The 19,911-nt window shown below is 46.8% G+C and overlaps 1 protein-coding gene across 2 annotated transcripts in view; it reads right to left on the bottom strand.

The window, feature by feature from the left end:
* Positions 1–1,237: 1,237 nt before the first annotated feature.
* Positions 1,238–19,911, bottom strand: part of adgrl1a (adhesion G protein-coupled receptor L1a) — an 86,430-nt gene continuing 67,756 nt past the window's right edge. For both annotated transcript variants that reach the window (XM_030090475.1, XM_030090476.1), the window contains 18 exons: positions 19,026–19,319; positions 17,562–17,665; positions 16,436–16,621; positions 16,181–16,219; positions 13,827–14,007; positions 13,511–13,633; positions 12,368–12,576; positions 12,101–12,274; positions 11,277–11,480; positions 10,484–10,704; positions 10,084–10,150; positions 9,801–9,892; positions 9,529–9,697; positions 9,100–9,255; positions 7,809–7,905; positions 5,013–5,135; positions 3,540–3,557; positions 1,238–3,449 (listed from right to left, as the gene is read on the bottom strand). In XM_030090475.1, the coding sequence (XP_029946335.1) occupies positions 2,530–3,449; positions 3,540–3,557; positions 5,013–5,135; positions 7,809–7,905; positions 9,100–9,255; positions 9,529–9,697; positions 9,801–9,892; positions 10,084–10,150; positions 10,484–10,704; positions 11,277–11,480; positions 12,101–12,274; positions 12,368–12,576; positions 13,511–13,633; positions 13,827–14,007; positions 16,181–16,219; positions 16,436–16,621; positions 17,562–17,665; positions 19,026–19,319 (3,377 nt within the window). In that variant the 3' untranslated portion in view covers positions 1,238–2,529. The remainder of the gene's footprint in view (positions 3,450–3,539; positions 3,558–5,012; positions 5,136–7,808; positions 7,906–9,099; positions 9,256–9,528; positions 9,698–9,800; positions 9,893–10,083; positions 10,151–10,483; positions 10,705–11,276; positions 11,481–12,100; positions 12,275–12,367; positions 12,577–13,510; positions 13,634–13,826; positions 14,008–16,180; positions 16,220–16,435; positions 16,622–17,561; positions 17,666–19,025; positions 19,320–19,911) is intronic.

The following is a 19,911-nucleotide window of genomic DNA, read 5'->3' as shown; positions in this document are numbered from 1 at the left end:
CAGAAGTGGGACACTCACGCCCAAGCCAAATGTCACACTGCAGCAGATGCATCTATTTTCTGCTCACGTTACGGCCACGGCTCGCAGAGGGTTCAGGAGCGATAGGGGAAAAAGGGGGTGGAGGACAAGGAATAGATCACTGTAAATAAATATTCCAATCACATATATAAAAACTGAACAAATATCTATAAACAAAGCGTAAAAGAAAGGAAAACTCTCCTTTTTTTCAAAGGTCATTAAACAGACTTCAGCTGAATGAGGGGAGCCTCATGAGTGGGCTCTCTCTTGACAGCTAATTTTCCTTGCATAAAGTGGCATATTGGAAACACGTTCCTCCCAATCTGTCAGCCCCGCTTGTCATTTTCATGGTATAGCGGCGCCTCACCTCTTCCCGAGGCAGTGCGATTCCCGCTGTCCTCCCAAGTACCTGAGCGCCACGGCGGGAGCAACTTCCATTTGAGGCGGACAAGTAATGGCAGCTCTCTGAGATGAGTATCCCTCTTTGTCTGATGCGCATTCAAGTTATGTCACATAAAATAGCCTTTGAAATGCGCCGGCGTGTACACGGGAAAAGTCGGGTCGACGGCGCGGGCTCTAAACACACTCGCAAATCACACGGCGCCCACGCTCAGCCACGCCGACACATGCACACAGGAAAAATAAAGAATTGTCACATTAGGCTGCTGAAACTATCTTTAAGAAACAGCAAAAAATGCAACATTTTCCCATAGCGAAACAAATGTTCATTATCATACATGCTATAAAACATGTTGTCAAAGTTATGCTCTCTGGTTATATCTTCCAAATAATACAAGGACAAAACCAAATCACTTCATGGATGCCGTCGTTCACCCACAATGCTTAGCGTGCTGTGCGAGGCACAGGATGACATTTGACAACGTCTATCTCGCTTGCCCCTCATCTCCCGCTTCCCGCTGCCTTTCGTTATTCCACACGGGGGAATGTCCAAGGTCAAACATTAACAACATGTCATGGATTATATCACATGAAAATTGTGCCTGGATTTTGTTTTTGTGGCGTCTCTCTCTCTTTCTCTCTCTCTCTCGCTCTGCCTCTCCTGGCTTTGTCCCTCTTTATCGGATCATGGAGGAATATCGCCGCATGACGCGCTGCCGGGACACAGAGAAGTGAGAGAGAAAGAGAGCGAGGAGGAGATCGAGCGACGGGGGAGAGAGATAGAGTGTATCATTCAGTTCACAAACTCCAAAACATTTTATTTTTTACTTTCATCAGTTTGTTGCAGTACAAGAAGTCTTTTTTTTTCCATAGTATTTATTACCTTTTGTTGCTTTTGATCATCTGGTGTCTCTATTTACACAGTAAGAATAAAGTAGATTCATGTGTGGTCTATATGTACACGGTTATACCAATTGGTCGGCCCTGTGCATTTGTGACGTTTACAGTCTCGCTCGTCACAGTTAACACAGGAATAAAGTTCACTTTAACTGGCTAGGCTCTAACAGCAAAGTACGAGGGGAGGGGCAACACCGATCCGCACTTGCTGCCTCGACGCGGTGTCAACCCAGTCAACGAATCGAATACTTTGTTCAAAATAATAACAAGGCAGTCATTTGAACTTTTTAAATTCCTAAAGCACACAACCAGAGAGAACAGCGGAGACACTTGGCCAGTCTTATGGGTGCAGACCCTCCTGCTCTGTAGGGACGGTGCGGCAGCTTCTCAGTCTCTGTCTCCACCTCTACCCTACTTCTGTACAGAGTCGTCAATTCACAGCGAGAGAAAATGAAGGCAACTACACTGAATCGGCTCCCTCTGCCTGCTTGGAACAAAAGCGCTGGCTCCTTTTTACTTAGATGGAGTACTGTTTTCACTTGTGATGTTCAGTAATGAGCACTTCTAGATGAGTGTGTGTGTGCATGTATGTGTGTGTGTGCGTGTGTGTGTGCCTTATGAATGTTCTAGTTCTGTTCTGGCTCAATAAAAGATATTTTTGGCAACAATGAAGAGCTTGCTGTGAGACATTTTTTAGGTTGAAGTAGTGTACGATATTCCCCGTCTCCACAGCGAACTACTATCAAATGACGACTCAAAAAAGACCTACAGATGGTAAGAAAGGGAAATTAGATAAAATATAAAATGATATTCCCATCTCCGGAGGCAGGTCTGAAGAGAAATTACATTAAAAAAAACTTTAACAAAGTTTGAAAGTTTGAAATATCCAAAGGTAAAGGGGTGGGTTGGTACATTCAGAGTGCTGGACTTGGCCCTAGGGTACCAAAAGGAACTGGGAATGACTGGTTACACAGAGCCAGTGAGCACTCTGCAGAGCGCCCACTGCACAGGAAGGACTGGAGAGAAAGGCTGCTTCTGCACGGGCAGCCGAGACGCCCAGAAGGTCATTCTGTCCGTTCATATGCTAGTTAAATAAAAGTCAAGAGAAAGAAAGGCAACCAAACAAGCAGAAAGTGGAGAGACGTGAGAAGGAGACGAGCTAGGAGGAGGCTCTGGCCAGCATGTCAGTCCCCAACTTCCTCCTCGTGGCTCCAGTCACAGGCTGGTGACCAGCTGCATCTGTCCGTCCCCCTCGCTGTGGGCGGGCTCCGGAGCCTGGTGTCCCTCCCCGCTCGGTCTTCGGGGCGGGGCCTGGTAGAAGGTCTGCATGGGGGCCCCGCGGGAGCCCACCGCGGGCCTCCCCGAGCCGTAGTACAGCTCCTCTGGGGGCTGGGCCGAACGGGGCACCACTTCCAGGGGCTCGGGGCTGCTGTCGGGGTAGGGAGAGTCTCGCAGGTTGGTGATGCTGGTGTACAGGGAGTCGCGGGCGGGGGAGTCCGGCGCCCGGTTGCCTCCCTGCCCGCTGCCGCTCTGGCCGCTGTGGCCCAGGCTCTCCGTGAGGTCGGCCGTGTAGCTCTCCGACTCCTCCGGGTCGCTCTGGTAGAGGACCGACTGGGCGCGTTGCAACAAAAGGGGCTCCTCCAGAGCTTTATATAGCAGCTCCACATCCTGCGGCGTGCGCTGCCGTCCTTCCCGGAGATAGTCCTCGTCTTCATCCATGCTCATGGACGGCTCGGGCCCGGCTGTCGCCGTCCCCCGACCGGCCCCGCCATGAGGACGTCCCCTGGCCAGGCTCCCGTACGCTCTGTCCCCTACGTCGCCTCCTCCGCCCCCTCCCCCGACGCCGCCCCTCAAGTTGTTGTGCACGAGCTCGGAGATGATCATCTTCTCGAAGGCGGCTGCGTCAGACAGGTTTCTTCGGATGCCTCCGCCGCCCAGCGTCTCCGAGCTGCGAGGATTGAAGATGGGAGGGGGGCTGTCTCCACCCCCGCCGCCGCCGCCGCCGCTGAGGAAGTCGCAGCTGCCACCGCCTCCGCCTGCAGGGCCGCTGCGTAGGGAATAGCTGTTATTGAAGTTCCCATTCAGGGGCAGAGTTTCCATTCCACAGGGGTCTCGGCCCTTAGATAATGTACTCTCTAGACCCAAACACAGACAGAAGGCTTTAGTTTTATGGGCTGAATGAATTTGAAACGCTACCAAGAGAGGAATATGTTAATTCCACTTACTTGGGTCACGGAAGGTTCCTGTGTATCCCAGAGAAAGTCATGTGAAGTGAATGAAAAGAAAGACAGCGGTAAGTAAGAATTTCCGCAGCAATGCAAACACTGGGAGACTGATTTTAAGCTCCTGCTTCAAGAAAATACTTGTCCAGCCGTCCACGCTCCCCTTTCTTACCTTCTTTCTCCCACAGCCACCAGCTCACGCACAAACACACACACAGCAACACTGACACGGATTCGTGCAGACATGGCTCCGTTTTATTTCCTCCGCCATTTACTCTTCATCAAAGGTCCCGAAAAAATATTCTGAAAATGTATTTTACTGCTCTCAGTGATACCTGGACGCATCCATAATTCATATTAAAACTTGTACAGTAGCAGCGATGTTTATTTTATGAAACGTGCCTCCACACACCAAAGATGCTGTGTTTTCCTCGCCAACCACCGTCGCAGCACAGCAAGAGCCGCAGCGGCGAAAAAAGTGCGAGGCATGTTCGCCTTTAAAAATTTAATGCGTAGTATGACTTTAATCAACGTTCTTCTTCGGTGGTGGATTGGGTAATTAGACATTCTAATGAAGTGCTCTCCCCATCCTCCGCCGCTCTCGTCTAAAAATGACTCGGCTGCCAGGCCCGTGGCCATCAGGCTTGACGTATTGTGCGAAGAGGCTTTAAAATATTTAACAGAAACGCCGCCTTAAATTTCAGTCCTCAGACACTAAGCCTGATACGCTGCAGGTGCGCGCTCACACAGCAAAACCAGCCACACACAGTCCTCCTTCACACTCACCGCAGGGACACTGGTATTGTAGCGGAGCAATGAACGAAAAGTGACTAATTCCGCAGGTTAAGAGCGCGACGAGAGCACAGGAATGTAAACGGAGAATTATCGGGCTGCTGAAAGAGTCGCTCTCTGCTAGAAAAGCGAGAACACAGAGACGAGTGAGCGTTCACATCTGACCGGCTGACATCCAGATGGACCGTCCCTGACTCCCGAGCCGTCTGATCTCTCTCTGCGGTCGTCATGATTTCAGACTACTTCATCAGCCTCCAAACAGGAAGACCCTGCTAAAGATTTCTGGCAGTCACAGCTGTAGCTAAACTTCTAATCAATTTGTGGCTGTTCTCATGAAGATTCAAGATCTGACCAGATGGCTGGTTAGGCTGTAGGCACTGTTTGGCTCTGTTCTGCTCAGTCTACTGAATCCGTCTGACAGCTACATAAAAAAAAAAAAAAAAAAAAAAAAAAAAAAAAGAAGAGGAGGAAGAAGAAAGAAAACACCACATACACACTCACACATATGTGCACACACTCAACAGCAGTGAGTGTGCACATACCATGTCAAACTACTGACAGAGTAACAGACAGAAGCACGGCAAGCTGAGTGCAAACTGCAGACACACACACACACACACACACACACACAATACACACACACACACACACACGCACACACTGGAGTGTTTACGAGGAGCTCACCGGTGGAGTTGAAGACACCAGGTGAGGGAGGAGTGAAGCTCTCAGCCAGCAGAGTGTTGTAAGGAGAGGTGCCAGTGCGAGTCTGTAACACCGGGTTCGTCAGGAGGTGGTTGCCCATGGTAGCTGCCAGACGGGAATATTAAAAAAAAACAAAACAACAACAAACCCATTATCATAAATACAATCATAAATTTGCCTCGAATGTATGCAAAGTAAGCAGCAAAAACATGGCGCACAATAGGTGTAACATTCTGACAGTCACATTCCCAGCCTCTAATACTACCTGCATCATAAAAAAAAAATATTTACTGTTTATTCAGATGGGGTTATTTTTGTTATGGCTGAGCCTTTTTGGAGTAATGCATTTCACAGTGTTTCCCTCAGTGTTTATGCCTGCTGATTGTAACCTTTGAGTAAAAATACAATTGCAGGGAGAAAGGTACTGTTTGGAGCAACGCCATTCATTTTTTTTCCCCTCCTTTGGCTCTTGACAGTGTAGTCGGGAGGGGGGGGGGGGGCAGTAATGCATGCCATTATGTAGTCAAAGAGTGCAGCCATTGAAACACAGTTAATTTCACAGTGAAATGTGAATGCCACTACAAGACAAATATAATTCAAAGAAATGGCACACTGAAAATGTTGTATAATGCCCATGTATGGCTCCAGCCGGAGGCAACTCGAACAGAAATGCCATGAAATTAAAAATAGGACAGCATGACGGAGAGTCGTCCAAGGCAAAGTGCAACCTTCAGGTCTTCCGCCTACCGTTCATCACACGGTGAGGGAGCAGGGAATTCTAAAAAAAATAAATAAAATATGCACTCACACACACACACAGCTATTTATTTGTCGTTGTCCCTCCTCTTTCACTCGCTCTTCTGTCCATCTTTCTGGCACGCCGTGCACGCTCCCCTCCCTTCCTTTGCTGGCTTGCTTTGTCGACTCGACCACATTTTCTCAGTTACTCATGCCAGAATTTTTTTCAAACACCAACCAAATTAGTTGGGATTAGCTGTCTCTGTGTACCTCACAGGAATACTGCACAGAAAATTAAAGAAACTCCCTTTAAGTGTGTGTGTGTGTGGGGGGGGGGGGGAGTAGAGCAGGGGGAATGCTGATACACTGTGTGTGTGTGTGCGTGTGTGTGCGTGTGTGTGCTCTTTCGTTTCTTCTGGACAGATTACTATTGTCATGAAGAGATTGCGGTCCATAAAGAAGTGAAGTGGGGGAATCAAAGAGATCTGAGATGCCAGCGATAGCGACGCAGCGCCTCTCCTCCACATTCTGGCTTTTTAATTACTCCTCCATGAAAGTGCCTCACACTTCATCTCCCTTTTCCCTCTCCCTCCCCTCGTGTGCTTCTGGCTCATCTCTCAGCTTACTGCCAAAGTTTCCTCGGAAGCGCGGAAAATAAAGGCTTCACAGCACAGTTGTTTGTGTTTGACGGAGCACCATAGAATGATCCGCGCGGCGCGTCTCCTGCAGACCCGGTGATTGCTCTATCGTAACGAAAAAAAAAAAAAAACCCAGAAACCGGCCCGCCCGGCCGCACGCGCAGACGCCCAAACACGTCTCCCATCCATCCAGCTCCTCCGGAGCGCACCTCTTCCTCGCCCCCTGCTTCGCTTCTGTCACTCTCCTCAATTAGAATAATTACCCCCTGTTCGCTCACACGCTAATCAGTTCATTAAAAACAAAATGGATGAAATTAGCATAGAGAGTGACGGCTGATTTAGCGACTGCCTCTGTGTCACAACCGACACCCTCTGCAACCCAATGTGGAACCTGAACCAACCTCCAGTCGCCTCGGTGTCCCTGATCGCTGCAACGGTGACGCCACCGGTTGCCGAGGCAGGCGCAGTCACTGACTCTGCACTGGGGTTTTTTTTCTTTTCTTTTTTCTTTCCTTCTTCATATCGTCAGGTTGTAAATAACTGTTACTGCCCCGTCCATGTGCAGAGTGAAGTTCAGAGGGGCCGGCATGCATCACTGCATTCAGGCAAAGGTGGCGCGCGGGCCATCGATCCCGTGGAACTGGAAATGGCCGCGTAAACACTCGTCATGGTAACGGGGACGTTGGGAAGTGATTATTTTCCACCGCCGTATGTGTGATGTGATTGACTCGGCTAAGTGCCTTCGACATCCAGTAACGCCACAAACTGAAGCAGCCGTTAATTAAACCAAAACTTCAACCATGATCACACTGGCTCCACAACAGTGATTTTCTAACTGTGCGGCAGACGTCCTCTGGTGGAGCACCAAGAAGAGTCTGCAGGATCCCTTGATGAGGATTTCCGAGGATAAATGAATAAATCATGACTGAAAGAAATTAATATAGGGCAAAACTGTTATGTAACTTTATCGAAACACATTTTTAGAGTAGAATTCACTGTAAGACTAATAGTGGGAAATTGAAATAATATTTAGAAAATAAGTCTTAGTGCCATTTGGTTCAAGCTCTACCACCCAAAAAAATGTCCACATTAAAAAAAACATGTTTTATGCAACAGATTGTTTTTAATTTGACATCTATCAGTACTAATTTTGAAATATTTATGGATGCTATGTGATATAATGAAAACAGCCTGTGATGCAATGTGAATTTCAACATAAAGGAGACAAACATTACAAACATAATTGTGCACAATTGTAGTGCACCCATTTAAGTTTTTCTGTCTAATAAATTGCTGAATTCAGTTTTTGTGAAGTATATGTAACTATGTTAGCGTGCCAGTGTGTTTGTGGGCATCGTGGAACGGATAACTCTAACAGAGGGGAAGCGGAGGGCGGCCTCACCACGGTTGAGCGTCGGGGTGCTGTTGATGTCTCCCGCCATGAAAGAAGATTCCGTCTGCTTTCGAACCGTGTCGTTCCACATCCTGCGGATCCGACTCTGGAAGAGAGAGCAGGGCGCCGTGAGTGGCACCGAACACACAACAAGTTAAATATAGAAGCGCGGCGGGGTAGACTCTGGAACTCAGTGGGGCAGCTGTAATCAAAACTGTGGGGCTCGCTCTAATCCGCAAAGAACAATAGACAAACACGCCAGACAAAGAGGCTGAGGCATCGGGTAAAGAGCCACACAGCTTTGTCATGTTATCATGAGGGGAGTTAATAAGCTTGAGATGTGTAAGACATGATTGCAGCCGCCGATACAATTATTATTTGAAAGTGTCTTATTAAATTGTGGGAAAGCTTGTTTATTGATTGCGGGGACATAATTGTCAGCGTCAGTGTGGCTGTGTGCATTTACCAGCATGTACAATATTTTGGGCTGTTTTCTTCAGTGCGTGTCCCGAGAAATAATACAAGGACTTCAAAGGATATCTGTTAAAATGAGTCATCTGCCCCGTTAAGCACCGGGTTGCCAGTAATGGGTGGAAACATGAGAGGACATTTTTCACAACAGCAGTGAATGGGCGGGCTGATTAAGGCAGATTTTCGAGAGAATCCTTTTATGAGCGTGTCGAAAAATCATGACGCAATCCGGGTTAATGCCGCACCGTCACTGAGAAGTGAAGTTATTGTAACACAGATGTGTCACTTGCTGCTCATCTCAGTCGACTGCGGGCTAAAAAGTGAGATAAATCAGTAAATTCGAGTGCTTTGCAAAGTAATCAGTGAGTCATTGGTATTGATCAGCAATCAAACCCCTGTAGAGCCACTCATTTTGTGCTTCAGAAGCTTATATAAGAGCCCTTTTAAACTGAGGAAATATAACCGCGGAGTGAGGAAATTTCCCATTATTTCAAAGCTATTTATTTCGCTTTAACATCCTTTCTGACAGTGTCGGGGAAAAAAAAAAAAAAGAGATAGTATCAAGGGACTCGTTTTATTCAAGAGAACTGATTTTTCATTTTATTCCACTGAAATAAGCTGATCAGTACAAGTAAAAAAACCATCTTGCTGCACGGGCAGATTTACTTTTCATTTGTTCTGGGGAAAAACACAATTTTAAAACTCAGTACTCTTCTGATTGATGTGTGAGGATGTGCGGCTTCATTGTGTGCAAAAGGCCTTTGTGTGTGAGAGTGTGTGCGCGCGTGTGTGTGCTGTGATCATAAGCGTGGGTCTGTCTTGCCTGCACCTGTCTGTGGGCCGCTGCGTGGCGAGCTTGGCTGCCGCTGTAGTAGCGGTTGTTGGCACGCAGGCCCGAGTTCTTCAGGGAACCGTGGGAGCTGTTGGTGGAGGTGCGGCTGCAGCAATAGGAGTGACGCAGACATTTACTGTACTCCTTATGGACCTGTAAAGGAAAAAAAAAAAAAAAAAAAAAAAAAAAAAAAATCACACCACCAGCACAGTTGGCAGGTTTTACAGTCACTCGTAAACATAAACACTTTTCAATAGGTTGAAGCCAACGTGGTGCGACAGAGCTTTTTATCTCAACGCCGCCACGAAATGTATCTAATACAATCATGTCTTTGGAATATCAATCAGACTTTCACATATGTTTATTTTTTTGCCTTTCATCAACTTAGTAATATTTGAAATTAGGATACAATTTAAGACAGATCACCTTCTTTTGCAGGGCACAGTGGAAGATGAAGATGAACATGCCCTGAAAGGCATTGAAGGTGGTGAAAAGGTAGGCCATGATTACTGTGTTCTCATTAATAAAAAGAAGGCCGAAAGCCCATGTCAGGCCGAGCAGGAAGAGCAGGACGATAGCCCCGAGAGCCCACGACCTAATGGGAGCAGAGGAGAAAACGTTGAGCCTCAGAAAAAAAATACTACGTACTCTGAGAAAGAAATAAGGGCTTGATAAATGAATAAGTCATTTCAACTCACTTAATGTTATCCAGGCGGCTGGAGTCAGGTTTGAGAGCCGAGGAGTTGCGAATCATCTTGTGTAGAGTTATCATGAGGAAAATGAGGTTGAGCTGAGGGGAGAAGATAAAAAATTAAGTACACACACGCACTGAACTTCACAGTGAACTCCATAAATACTGGCTCTTCATTGTTAATAACCTCACGAACAAAACAGAGTGGTAAAATGCGTCAGGTCTGAAAGTGTGATGTTTTAATAGGGACGGGGAAAAAAAAAAACTGTGTCAGACAGTAAAGCTAATACCATAATAACAAATGAAACGGGTCCAATGAAGCTCCAGATGAAGTAGTTATCCACTCGCAGCCAGCATCTGGAGTGGCACAGAGGAGAGGAGACTGTTATAACACAACTAAGCTCAGGAGCAAACACACACACACACACACACACACACACTCACACTCTCACACACACATTCACTCACGCACTCACACTCCGGCGGGCATGCGCATACTATTTCCCTGTCTCAGCGGATTATCTCATGAAGGCTAATCATCAGGCTTTGGCTAAGTGTGTTCAGAAAGCCCAGTCTGTGGGGAGGTGCTAGAGCCGTTCACACAGCACTGCATATTACATTTCCAGCTGGGGGAATAGCATAATCCTACTTCTCAATCTGCAGGTGCAAAAGGCCTGTCTTCACACGTACGCTTTCTTGGTCCCATAGCTCCGGTAGTCTATGGCTGCCGAGATGCCCACCACCAGTGCGGGGAAGCAGTAGCCGCACAGATAGTAGTACTTTTTGCGGGAGTACTCGCTCTCAAAGACCTCCACCAGCATGAGATAGAGCTGCACACCCTCCAGACACATCCACGAGAAGGCAGCCAAGAAGAAGAAATGCAGAAGACCAGCAAAGATGGGACAGGCAGTCTGAGGGCGGCAGCCGGGGGAGAGAGCCGAGACACAGAAAAGAAACAACAGTGTGACGATGGAGGAGAAAAAAAATGTTAGAGTCAATGCATACGACCGAGTTAAAAATCAGCAGAGGACAGAACGGAGTCACTGTCAGGACCTGGACACCGTCGGGGGAAAAATGAAAAGCCGCCCCCGTAGGTGAGTGGCTCTGTGCATAATACCGAGTCGTAATTCATTACTTGGAGCAGTAAATGTTTTATAGAGTAGCATAATGACACACAGCCTCAATTTCAGATTCACAGCCATTCAATAAAAAAAAGTTAAAAAGTCACTCGTGTTATGCTGTAACATCATTTTGAAGTTGGAATGCATAAAACTGAACTCCATCCTGTGATTTTACTTTTCATTAGGACTACCGGCACATCGTTTAAAGCAGGATACGTACTGAAAAAGTAAAAGGTAGTTACTGAACTTTTTTTAAATGCTTGAAAAAAAAAAATGAAACAAGAAATAGCTTTTAAAAAAAATATAATAATAAAAAGTGAACATCTATCGCAGGGGGAGATTTGGTGCGGCTCCAAACTCACGGGGTTTTCCGTCTTGTCGATGCCGATGAGGAAGAGGAGCTCGGCGAAGAAGAGGTTGATGCAGAGGTTCATGTGGATGGTGTTGCGGTCGGTCTGCAGGCCGCGCAGGAAGCAGAACGTGGAGATGCAGATGGCCAGGCACACCAGGGAGACCACGATCCCCACCCAGGTGATCACAAAGAGGATCAGGTCGTGCATCCGCCCCTGGGGTGGAGAGTCGGAGAGTGAACAAAGATTTTGGGTGTGGTGGGGGGGGGGGGGGGGGGGGGGGCAGATGGCCATGAAAAAAACAGAAGAATACAAAGAGAAAATTAGGGAGGAAGTGTTAATGTAATAATAGGATTGGAGGTAGGAAGGGGAAATAATAGGGGGGATGGGTTGAATGGGGGAGGGGAGGCAGAGAGAGAGACAGAGAGCGAGAGTGAGAGAGGGAGCCAAATCGCCTTATTTAATATTTGTAAATATATGCAAGGAGCTAAAGTGTAAAGACAAGAGACAAGACGTTCTAGGGGGGAAAAAAAAAAAAAAAAAAAAAAAAAAAACGACATTCAAATTCATGTGAATGTCAGCTGGAAGTAGCGGGACATGAATTTGTAAGCCCCGCGCCTCTCTGAATGTCTCGCTGAAAGAGGAAAAGAGACAATTCAAAACAAAGAGCTTGTCAGCCTTGAGAGGCGAACATTAATGTGCATGTGCACGAGAGCGTGCGGCTAAGAGTGAGAGAACGCTAACGCCGGCGCGACTGGGCGTCTGCATGAATTACTGGGCCTCCATTTTGAAACGCCGCCGCCTCCGCCGCCGCCGCCGCGCCCCGGCTCACTCACGTCGGGCTCGTGGTGCGCCATGAGCACGGCGAAGTTGGTGAGGTGGCTGCAGGAGCAGGTGGTGTGTGTGTCGTTGGTGTCCAGCAGCCGGCAGCCCTGCGAGGACCACTGGCCGGTCATGGAGCGCTCCGAGTAGTTCCAGAACGAGCAGTTCGGAGTGTGGTAGTTCTCCGACTGGGGAAGCAGAGTAAACAGACGAATGAGCATAACGATCAAATGATGTTTTTTTTTCCCTTGAAAGATGAATTAAAACGTGATTGGTGTTACCCGCAGGTGTTTGAGTGTGAAGACCACCGGCTGGGTGAGAAACACCCTGCTGGACTCTTTGTTGATGGAGGCGGCGATCACGTGGGAGTTGACCACCAGCCGCTTCTTGTCGTGGTTCAGTCCCTCCACCTCCATCTTCACCGTGGCGTTTTCGGTGGACAGGAAGGAGCCCAGGTTTTTATACAGAATGAAAACCACCTTGACTTGTCCTGCACGTGGCGGAGAGACGCAAAACGATTAGAGGACGCAATATAAGATCTACTGTAAGACGTAAAGTGAAGGGAAAAAGCTGATGTAACGCGAAAAGAATACAAATAGAGCAGTAAAATAGAGAGGAGGAGAAGAGAGCGGAAAAAAACAAATAAAGAAATGGGGGTATAATATGGTAATGGAGGCAGGAATGGCAGAGCCGGGGAGTGGGGAGTGACAGGGTGAGTGAAAGGGAGACAGAGAGAGAGAGTTAGTGAAGGTTAGAATGATGGTAAGGACCGTTTCATTTTTACTGGTGGAAGAGAGCGAGATTTAATGTGGAGGGCAATGGAACATTCATCCCTCAAGCATTCACAGATCTCTTATTATTCCATATGAATATTTCATGTGCGTTTGTTTCAATCATTCTAATCTCGTTCCCGCTGCAGAGCCGAGCAGAGACAGAAAACAGAGAAGGGAAGGGATGAGGGGCCACGGGAGGAGGAGGAGGAGGAGGAGGAGGAGGATGAAGGGGGGAGCGACGGAGAGGGGGATGACGGGGGGGGGGGTTGAAACAAGAGAGATGGGAGTGGGGGATAAGATGGTGGAGAGACGGAGAGAGGGAGTGGAATGGGAAGGAGAGAAGAGGGGGACTGCTGAGATTGCTCTGTCAGGCTGGGGCCGATTGTAATCTACACGCCTCCCCAGCCATTCTATTAAGACCGCTGTTAAGAAACCATCAAGAAAAGAAATTGTCTCAGCGTTTTTGTTAATCTGATTAGCCTATTATTATGAACCAATAACTTAGTCAACTGCATGCAGATTGTTTTAGGCCTCGCGTGGAAAATGCAAATGGGAACACATGGGAGCGGGTTCAAGAGGACAGAGCAATTTTTCAGTCGCTGGGCGAGGGTGGGGGGGGGGAGGGAAGAGGCGGGGCGGAGGGCTGCTGACCGTTGCGACTGTACTGCTTGATGGTGGAGGCGGAGAGCTGGATGGTGCTGTCGCTGGCGTAGTTCTGGGGGAAGGACAGATCCTGCAGGTCCATCTCCGTGTTGACGACGTGCACCTCCAGATCTGGCCGTGGGAGCAGAGCGAGCGCAAATCTGTGTTTATTTCCCGTTGTTAAAAGCGTCCGCGGAGTCAAATAATAAAAACACAGCCGGCGCAAATTGAATAGCTGCAACCTGAAGGCACAATTTCACAACCAGTGGTCTGCGGTTCATTTCTGCAGCCGCCATAATTAGCGCCATTATCGCTGTTTCCTTACCGATGCTGGGGGCTCGGTCAGAGAAGCGATTGCCGTACATGTTGTTCGCCAGCAGGAAGGCTCCCTTCTCCAGGACGTCCAGGAGCATGGTGGCGGTGTGAGCCTGCTCCGTGCTGTTCATGTCCTGCCACGACACCAGGACCTCGGGTCGGAGCAGGTTGTCCACTGTTTGCACCACCGCCTGGCGCAGGCAGGAGGCACGGCATTAACGTCATGTGTGCAATCATATTATCATTACAAAGATCACTTTCTAATGAGCCACACAAAGTCCCCGCGTGGTACAAGAGACAAATGAGGAATTAAGTGAAGTAATTATTATATATAGCCCATATCACACTCCCCATGAATATTTAAATAAAGGTTGATACTTTTTTTTTTTTTTTTTTAGCGGGCAAGTGATCATATCTTGTAACTTTCACTTGATTTCCTGTTTCTTCCAATAAAGTGATCAACGATAACATGAATAGACTGCTACGCTAAAGATGATGCTTGTGTAGGATATTTGGAAAATTAAAATAAAATTCATGAGACTTTAACAAGACAAATATATGAAACAACACTGAGAGAAAACTACTAATACAGTGTAAGAGTCAATGCATAAAATTGAAATATTAGTAAATAATTGTTGTCAGTTCAATGATTTTGCTAATATTTAAGTATGTTTAATCAATCTATTCATAAATACTGTCTAATCATATATGTATTGCAAAAAAAAAGTCAAGAGATAAAAGTTTTGTAACAACCTTGTAGAAAAATACTAAACATATTCCAGTGAAGGCTTGAGTGACACTTTTCAGAGAATTTTCGGCTCTACTTGAAATGAAAACACACTCCAAAAATCTAATGTAGGGTAAGTAATGAAAAGTGAGTCAAAGACGGGGCGATAATGACGTACAACGGCATTCCTACCAACAATGCATTGCACTCAAGAACACAAAAGGGAACACAAAAAAAAAAAAAAACCATGCACAGAGTACAAAGAAGGACAGTAATGACTACTGCTTATTGGCTTTGTGTCATTTAGCATCCAATTTTGAGCAAACCCAATTCTGGATATGTAGTAACTAATTATTAGGCACCGGTTCATTAGCGCTATTTCTAGCAGCACTTCCCCGGTTCTCAGAAAGTGCTATTAGCCATTTCTTAGGTAGTGAGAAAATATGAATTAGACACAAATGTCTACTAATACTGAACAAAGTAACCAAATGACTCGAACACTTCTGAATACAAGTTTCCTCTTCTGCCGTAATATTGGAGAAGCTCTCCAGTCCCCTGCACCGCCATTATTATTGTACTATGTAAGACATATTACCATTCTATTTCACACTTACAATTCATTTAATGGCAATTTTGATGGTTGTATCAGCTATCCAATTTATTGGAGTAGCCTGCTTGATGAATCATGTAATTCTCTTGCTCAGGCCTCTCAAAATGAAGGATTGACTGCTGTGTGAAATAGAGACCATTGCTGTTAGGAAAATGAATGTACAATCGGAACGCACTCCGCCGGCTGGAGAGGGGGGGGGGAGAGAAAAAAAAAAAAAAGACCATTTGGCTTTTGGTTTATCCTTTAGGTGCGGGGGAGTTACGTCACGGCGAACCAACGGCCACAAAGCGGCCTTTGCATTCATCTTGCACCAACTGAAACCCGAAGACGCGGGGTCGTATTACAGCGCGCTGCAGACAGGTCAAGACGCATAAAGAGACCGCGCGCTGCAGAGTGCCGCATTTCATCATGGCAGAGAAGCAGACCCAGGGCCTTTTCATGATATTAGATTACAGCTTACTCAGAACCAGAGATATTGCAACAAATATTGTAAAAGCACAGAAGGGTGTAGTAACAAAAAAAACTGTTGCTTTTCGTACTTTAGTCAAATTGTGTTTTCTCTGAGGGTCAGATATTGTGCCGCATTGTGCACTAACACAGAACCGTCAACGTCAGTCTTATTAAATGAAGCTCCAGCACAGCGTTTAAAAATATATATCGCAGACAGATGATATCATCGTCATTAGCTGGACCCATTCTTCAAATACTATACGTTGTGAACAGTCGAAAACCTATAAATCAGTATTTTATGGCCCTGAAAAATACTACGCCAATATTTAAAACCGGTACATGGTGTCAGCCAGGAGTTATCCCAAATCTAACTCACCCCGCTCTCCAGCACAAGCCAGAAACTCTATAAGTGATGATTCCAAAGGCAGTATCAATCATAATACGGAGCACTGAGCTAAAGGAATCTCATCCACAAACCTAGGCTGCTCAAGGATTTATCTTCCCCCGGTTATTCTAAGTCACAGAGCAGCCCTACTCCACAGGCATGTAAAGCAGGCAGATAAAAGAGAAAAGCTACCTGGATGTACGCCCGACAGGTCCGCTCGCGCTTCTGGAACTGGAAGGGAGAAAACAAAGCCTGGAATTAAACAACTAAATAAAAAAAAAAAAAACCCTGTAAATTAAAAACTCACCAGTCCTTGCATGTGCACTGAGGGGGTAAATTCACATTAGCCACAGTGCTCCTTTCTAATGCTTGATTTGAATATACTGAGAAAGCAGGCATGTGGGTTCATACTTTTCTTTTTTTTTTTTTTTTAACACTCTCTTCTACCTTGTTGTAGTTTCTTCCAGCTGACTCCTTATTCCCGGGCCGGAGGGCTTGAAGCTGAGCATCCAGTATATCCAGCAGCTGTTCAATCAATCGGACGGAGGAGCTGATGTCGCCGGCCTGGATCCAGCCTCGCGTGTGGTTCACCAGCTCGCCAGCTATGTTCGCCGCGTTCTCCCCGCTCTTTATCTGCACACGAACACGCATCAACATTTTATTTACACGCCGTAAACTTAAGGATGATAAAACACACTTCCTTTCTTTGGTTGAGTCACATTAAAGCTGTTGAAAACCCCCGAAACGTGCACACTGCCGAGCCAAGGAGAGTGTGGCGCAAATAAAAAAAAATTCAGTTTGCATCATTTGTTCAGTAATCCGATTTCCTCCTTTGGTATAAGCCCTTCTTGCATCACTGTAAACAAATATGGACCTTGTAGAACACATCGTGAAGTATTTATTCTCTCTAGTGCTGCTTCATTTGCAAATCGCACCCTTAGCAACCATCTTGCAATTGCAATTGATTTTTGCCAACAGGGGAAGGTATAATGGATTCATCCGATGATGCTGCTTTCCACATGCATGCACTTAAAACACCTTTAGGAAAACAGGTCAATGCTGTATATTTCTTCAGAAGAAACGCTGCTGCTTCCCTGACAGCACATCTCATTTGAATTTACATAGTATGAGTGAATTACAAAAGTTTTTTTCTTATTGCAGTCAAATATTTAAGAGTAAAAAAAAATGTTTTAAAACTAAAATTGCTGTCAGCAAAAGTCAAAAATCATTGTGTGCAATCAAGAAGTCATTTAATATTAAATGGGGCTGTAATTGGGGAGAAACATTACACTGAAGCGACGAAGCTGTGCGCGAACTGCGAAACCTTAGACTCGAGTTTTAAAAAATAATTTAGCCCAGCTGTAATTTGGGTTTATCCTTGAAAATAGTTAATTAACTACTGAGAGCAGATGCCTGGTAATAAAGGGCCGGCTGAAATGAGCCTGTATTCTAATCAGGACAGCCTTAGAGATATGTTAATGCGTGTGTGTCGTCGGACGGCGAGGCGAGGTGGGGCGGCGGGGCAGAGGAGAGGGACAAACCCGCGGCCAGGGTTTACGGCTCCGGGTCTCACCTTCTGGGCCACCTGGTTGACCCACGGGGAGGTGCAGTTACTCAGGTCGGGACCCCGCGGGTTCCACATGACCTGCTCCGCCAAGCACTGGAACGAAGCAATGCCTGGAGAAAGGAAGACGATACCAGGAGGAGGAGGAGGAGGAGGAGGAGGAGGGGAGAGGTTTACCGGCAAGATAATAAGCATTAGGTATCTGCAATTAAAGGTGAAAGTGCTGAGGAGATGGATGAGCACCAAAAAGATGATCATTTTTTTGTGAAAAAACGGAATGAAATGAATTTTAAAAATGCAATACTCCGCGTGTTTGAAGATGAGAGGGAAGAGGGAGGGAGGAAGCGGAGTAAAAAAAAAAAAAAAAAAAAAATCTCATAGAAAATGGGTCAGAAGTAAAAAAGGTTAAATAATGTAGTGCAGGAGAGAGGGAAGTGAGAGGGAGGGGAGAAAAAGGCAGCAGCCGAACAGGCTTTCATGCTGTAAAAAGAATGATTTAAAAGGAACATATGCTCGCGTAGCACGTAACATTTACTCTGTGCACTCGCACACCAAAGACATCAGGTATGATCCCTCACTGTCAAATAAAAACACCTGAAGGGAAGCGAGTTCCCACCAAGCCTCGTTTCCAGCTACGCTTTCTGTTCAGTTACGAGGGTTCAGAGAAAGGACACCATGCGGGGATAAAACTAAAGAAGGGTCTATCTGCTGCCGCTAACACAAATAACCGACGTCAACTCACAAAGGCAGAGAGAGAAAAACAAGCGCGAGACCACAGGAAACGAGCAAAATGTGAGCGAGGGAACGGGAAACGGAAAAGCCCGGACGAAAGACATACGCTTCTATAGTCACAGAAGGATCAGAGCGCATGTGGCATTGCATTTTAGACCCTTTTTCTCCCCCCTCTTTCCTGACACTTCTCTCATCTCTCTTCCACTTTTCACTCCACTCTTCTGCGCTGACCACAGGCTGGACGGCTCTGCCAAGATGAGGCAATTACAGCAGCTGTTAATTCAACACACAGAGAACATAAAGAAACAGCAAAAGGCGCTGGAGAGGAAGATGGAGGGGGAGATGCCTTTTTTCTGCAACTAGAAAGAGTTTTTTGATGGCTGGATGTTTAGCGCTATAGTAGCTAGCATGAAGGGAGGTGACGCCTGTGTTGTCTGGCCTTTCATTTCATTATTCGCCACTTTCAATCAGCTCAGTTTCTGTGGGAGAGGAGCCTTTCATTTGCAGAGGACAAGCTTTCATCTGCCAGTCCTCGGGGGACTTTGCCTGCTGGTGGAACCAACGCAGGGACAGAAGACAACAGCGGAAAAAAAAACAAAACAAGTGTGAGAACAGAACACAAACATGCTGATCACTTAGGTATATGCAGCGACCGCCCACATGCACGGAGACGTGCGGCGTGAGTACACTTGAAAGACGAAGTAATTCATCAAGCAGGGAAAAAAATGCTGACGTTCTCACCTAAAGATCCTTTGGGACACGGGCGGTCGACGGATTCTCCTCGCTGGGTGGTGGGCCAGGCCACTCCGCGGACCAACCTGGCCTCGCAGACCTGCAGCTCGGGGCCCGGAGGAGGCCGGGGCGGGTGCCTGGTGACGGGGACGGTGGCCGTGATGGGTCGAAGGTCGGGGTGCTTGTTGATGGAGCCAATTGGACGCGAGGTGGGGGCCAGAGGGCGCGCGGTGGAAGGGCTGGTGCTGGAGGTGAAAGGCCTCGATGGAAGAGTGGCCGTCACTTGAGTGGTGGTCAGAGGGCCTGAGGTTACCGGGGAGTGATTCAGAGAGACAAGCGAGAAGCGCCGAGTGAGAGACTTAAAGGGAGATGTAAGGATTTGTGAGAAAACAACAAAACCTGACAGCAAAAGCCAAAGAAGAGATCAATAGGATGAAGGACAGACGCGTGAGAATGTAAGATGCTTCACAGAAGCCAAGTTCAAAAGTTAGTCTGAGAATAATTGGGGTGACAAATACTTTTTGGAGATTCTCAAAGCCTGTTCTCCCGAGAGAAGGGGCGGGAATGGTGGGAAAGAATCTTCACAAGTCGGGGAGAAGTAAATAATTAATCAAATGTATCAGAGAAGTCACCATCACTAACAAGCAAACCTAATGCGGAGATAAAAGCAACACATCACAACTACAAAATCCTAACTGATCAAACGCGGAGTCAGCATGCAACTCTGCAAGCGCTGCCGCCCGTCTGTCTCTGCCTCGGCTGTCTCTGGGCGTAATCCGGGCTTGGTACAGGCCTTTACGTGGCTCTGATATACATTGCTTTCAAACCATCCTCTCATACTGATGGACTGCCAAAATGCAATGTGGCTTTTCCACTTCATCCCCTTTCTTATCAC

The sequence above is a fragment of the Salarias fasciatus genome, chromosome 4 (genome assembly GCF_902148845.1).
Source record: "Salarias fasciatus chromosome 4, fSalaFa1.1, whole genome shotgun sequence".
Taxonomy (NCBI): domain Eukaryota; kingdom Metazoa; phylum Chordata; class Actinopteri; order Blenniiformes; family Blenniidae; genus Salarias; species Salarias fasciatus.
Note: the sequence above shows the minus strand (reverse complement) of the source record. Positions and strands in the feature narration are given on the sequence as shown.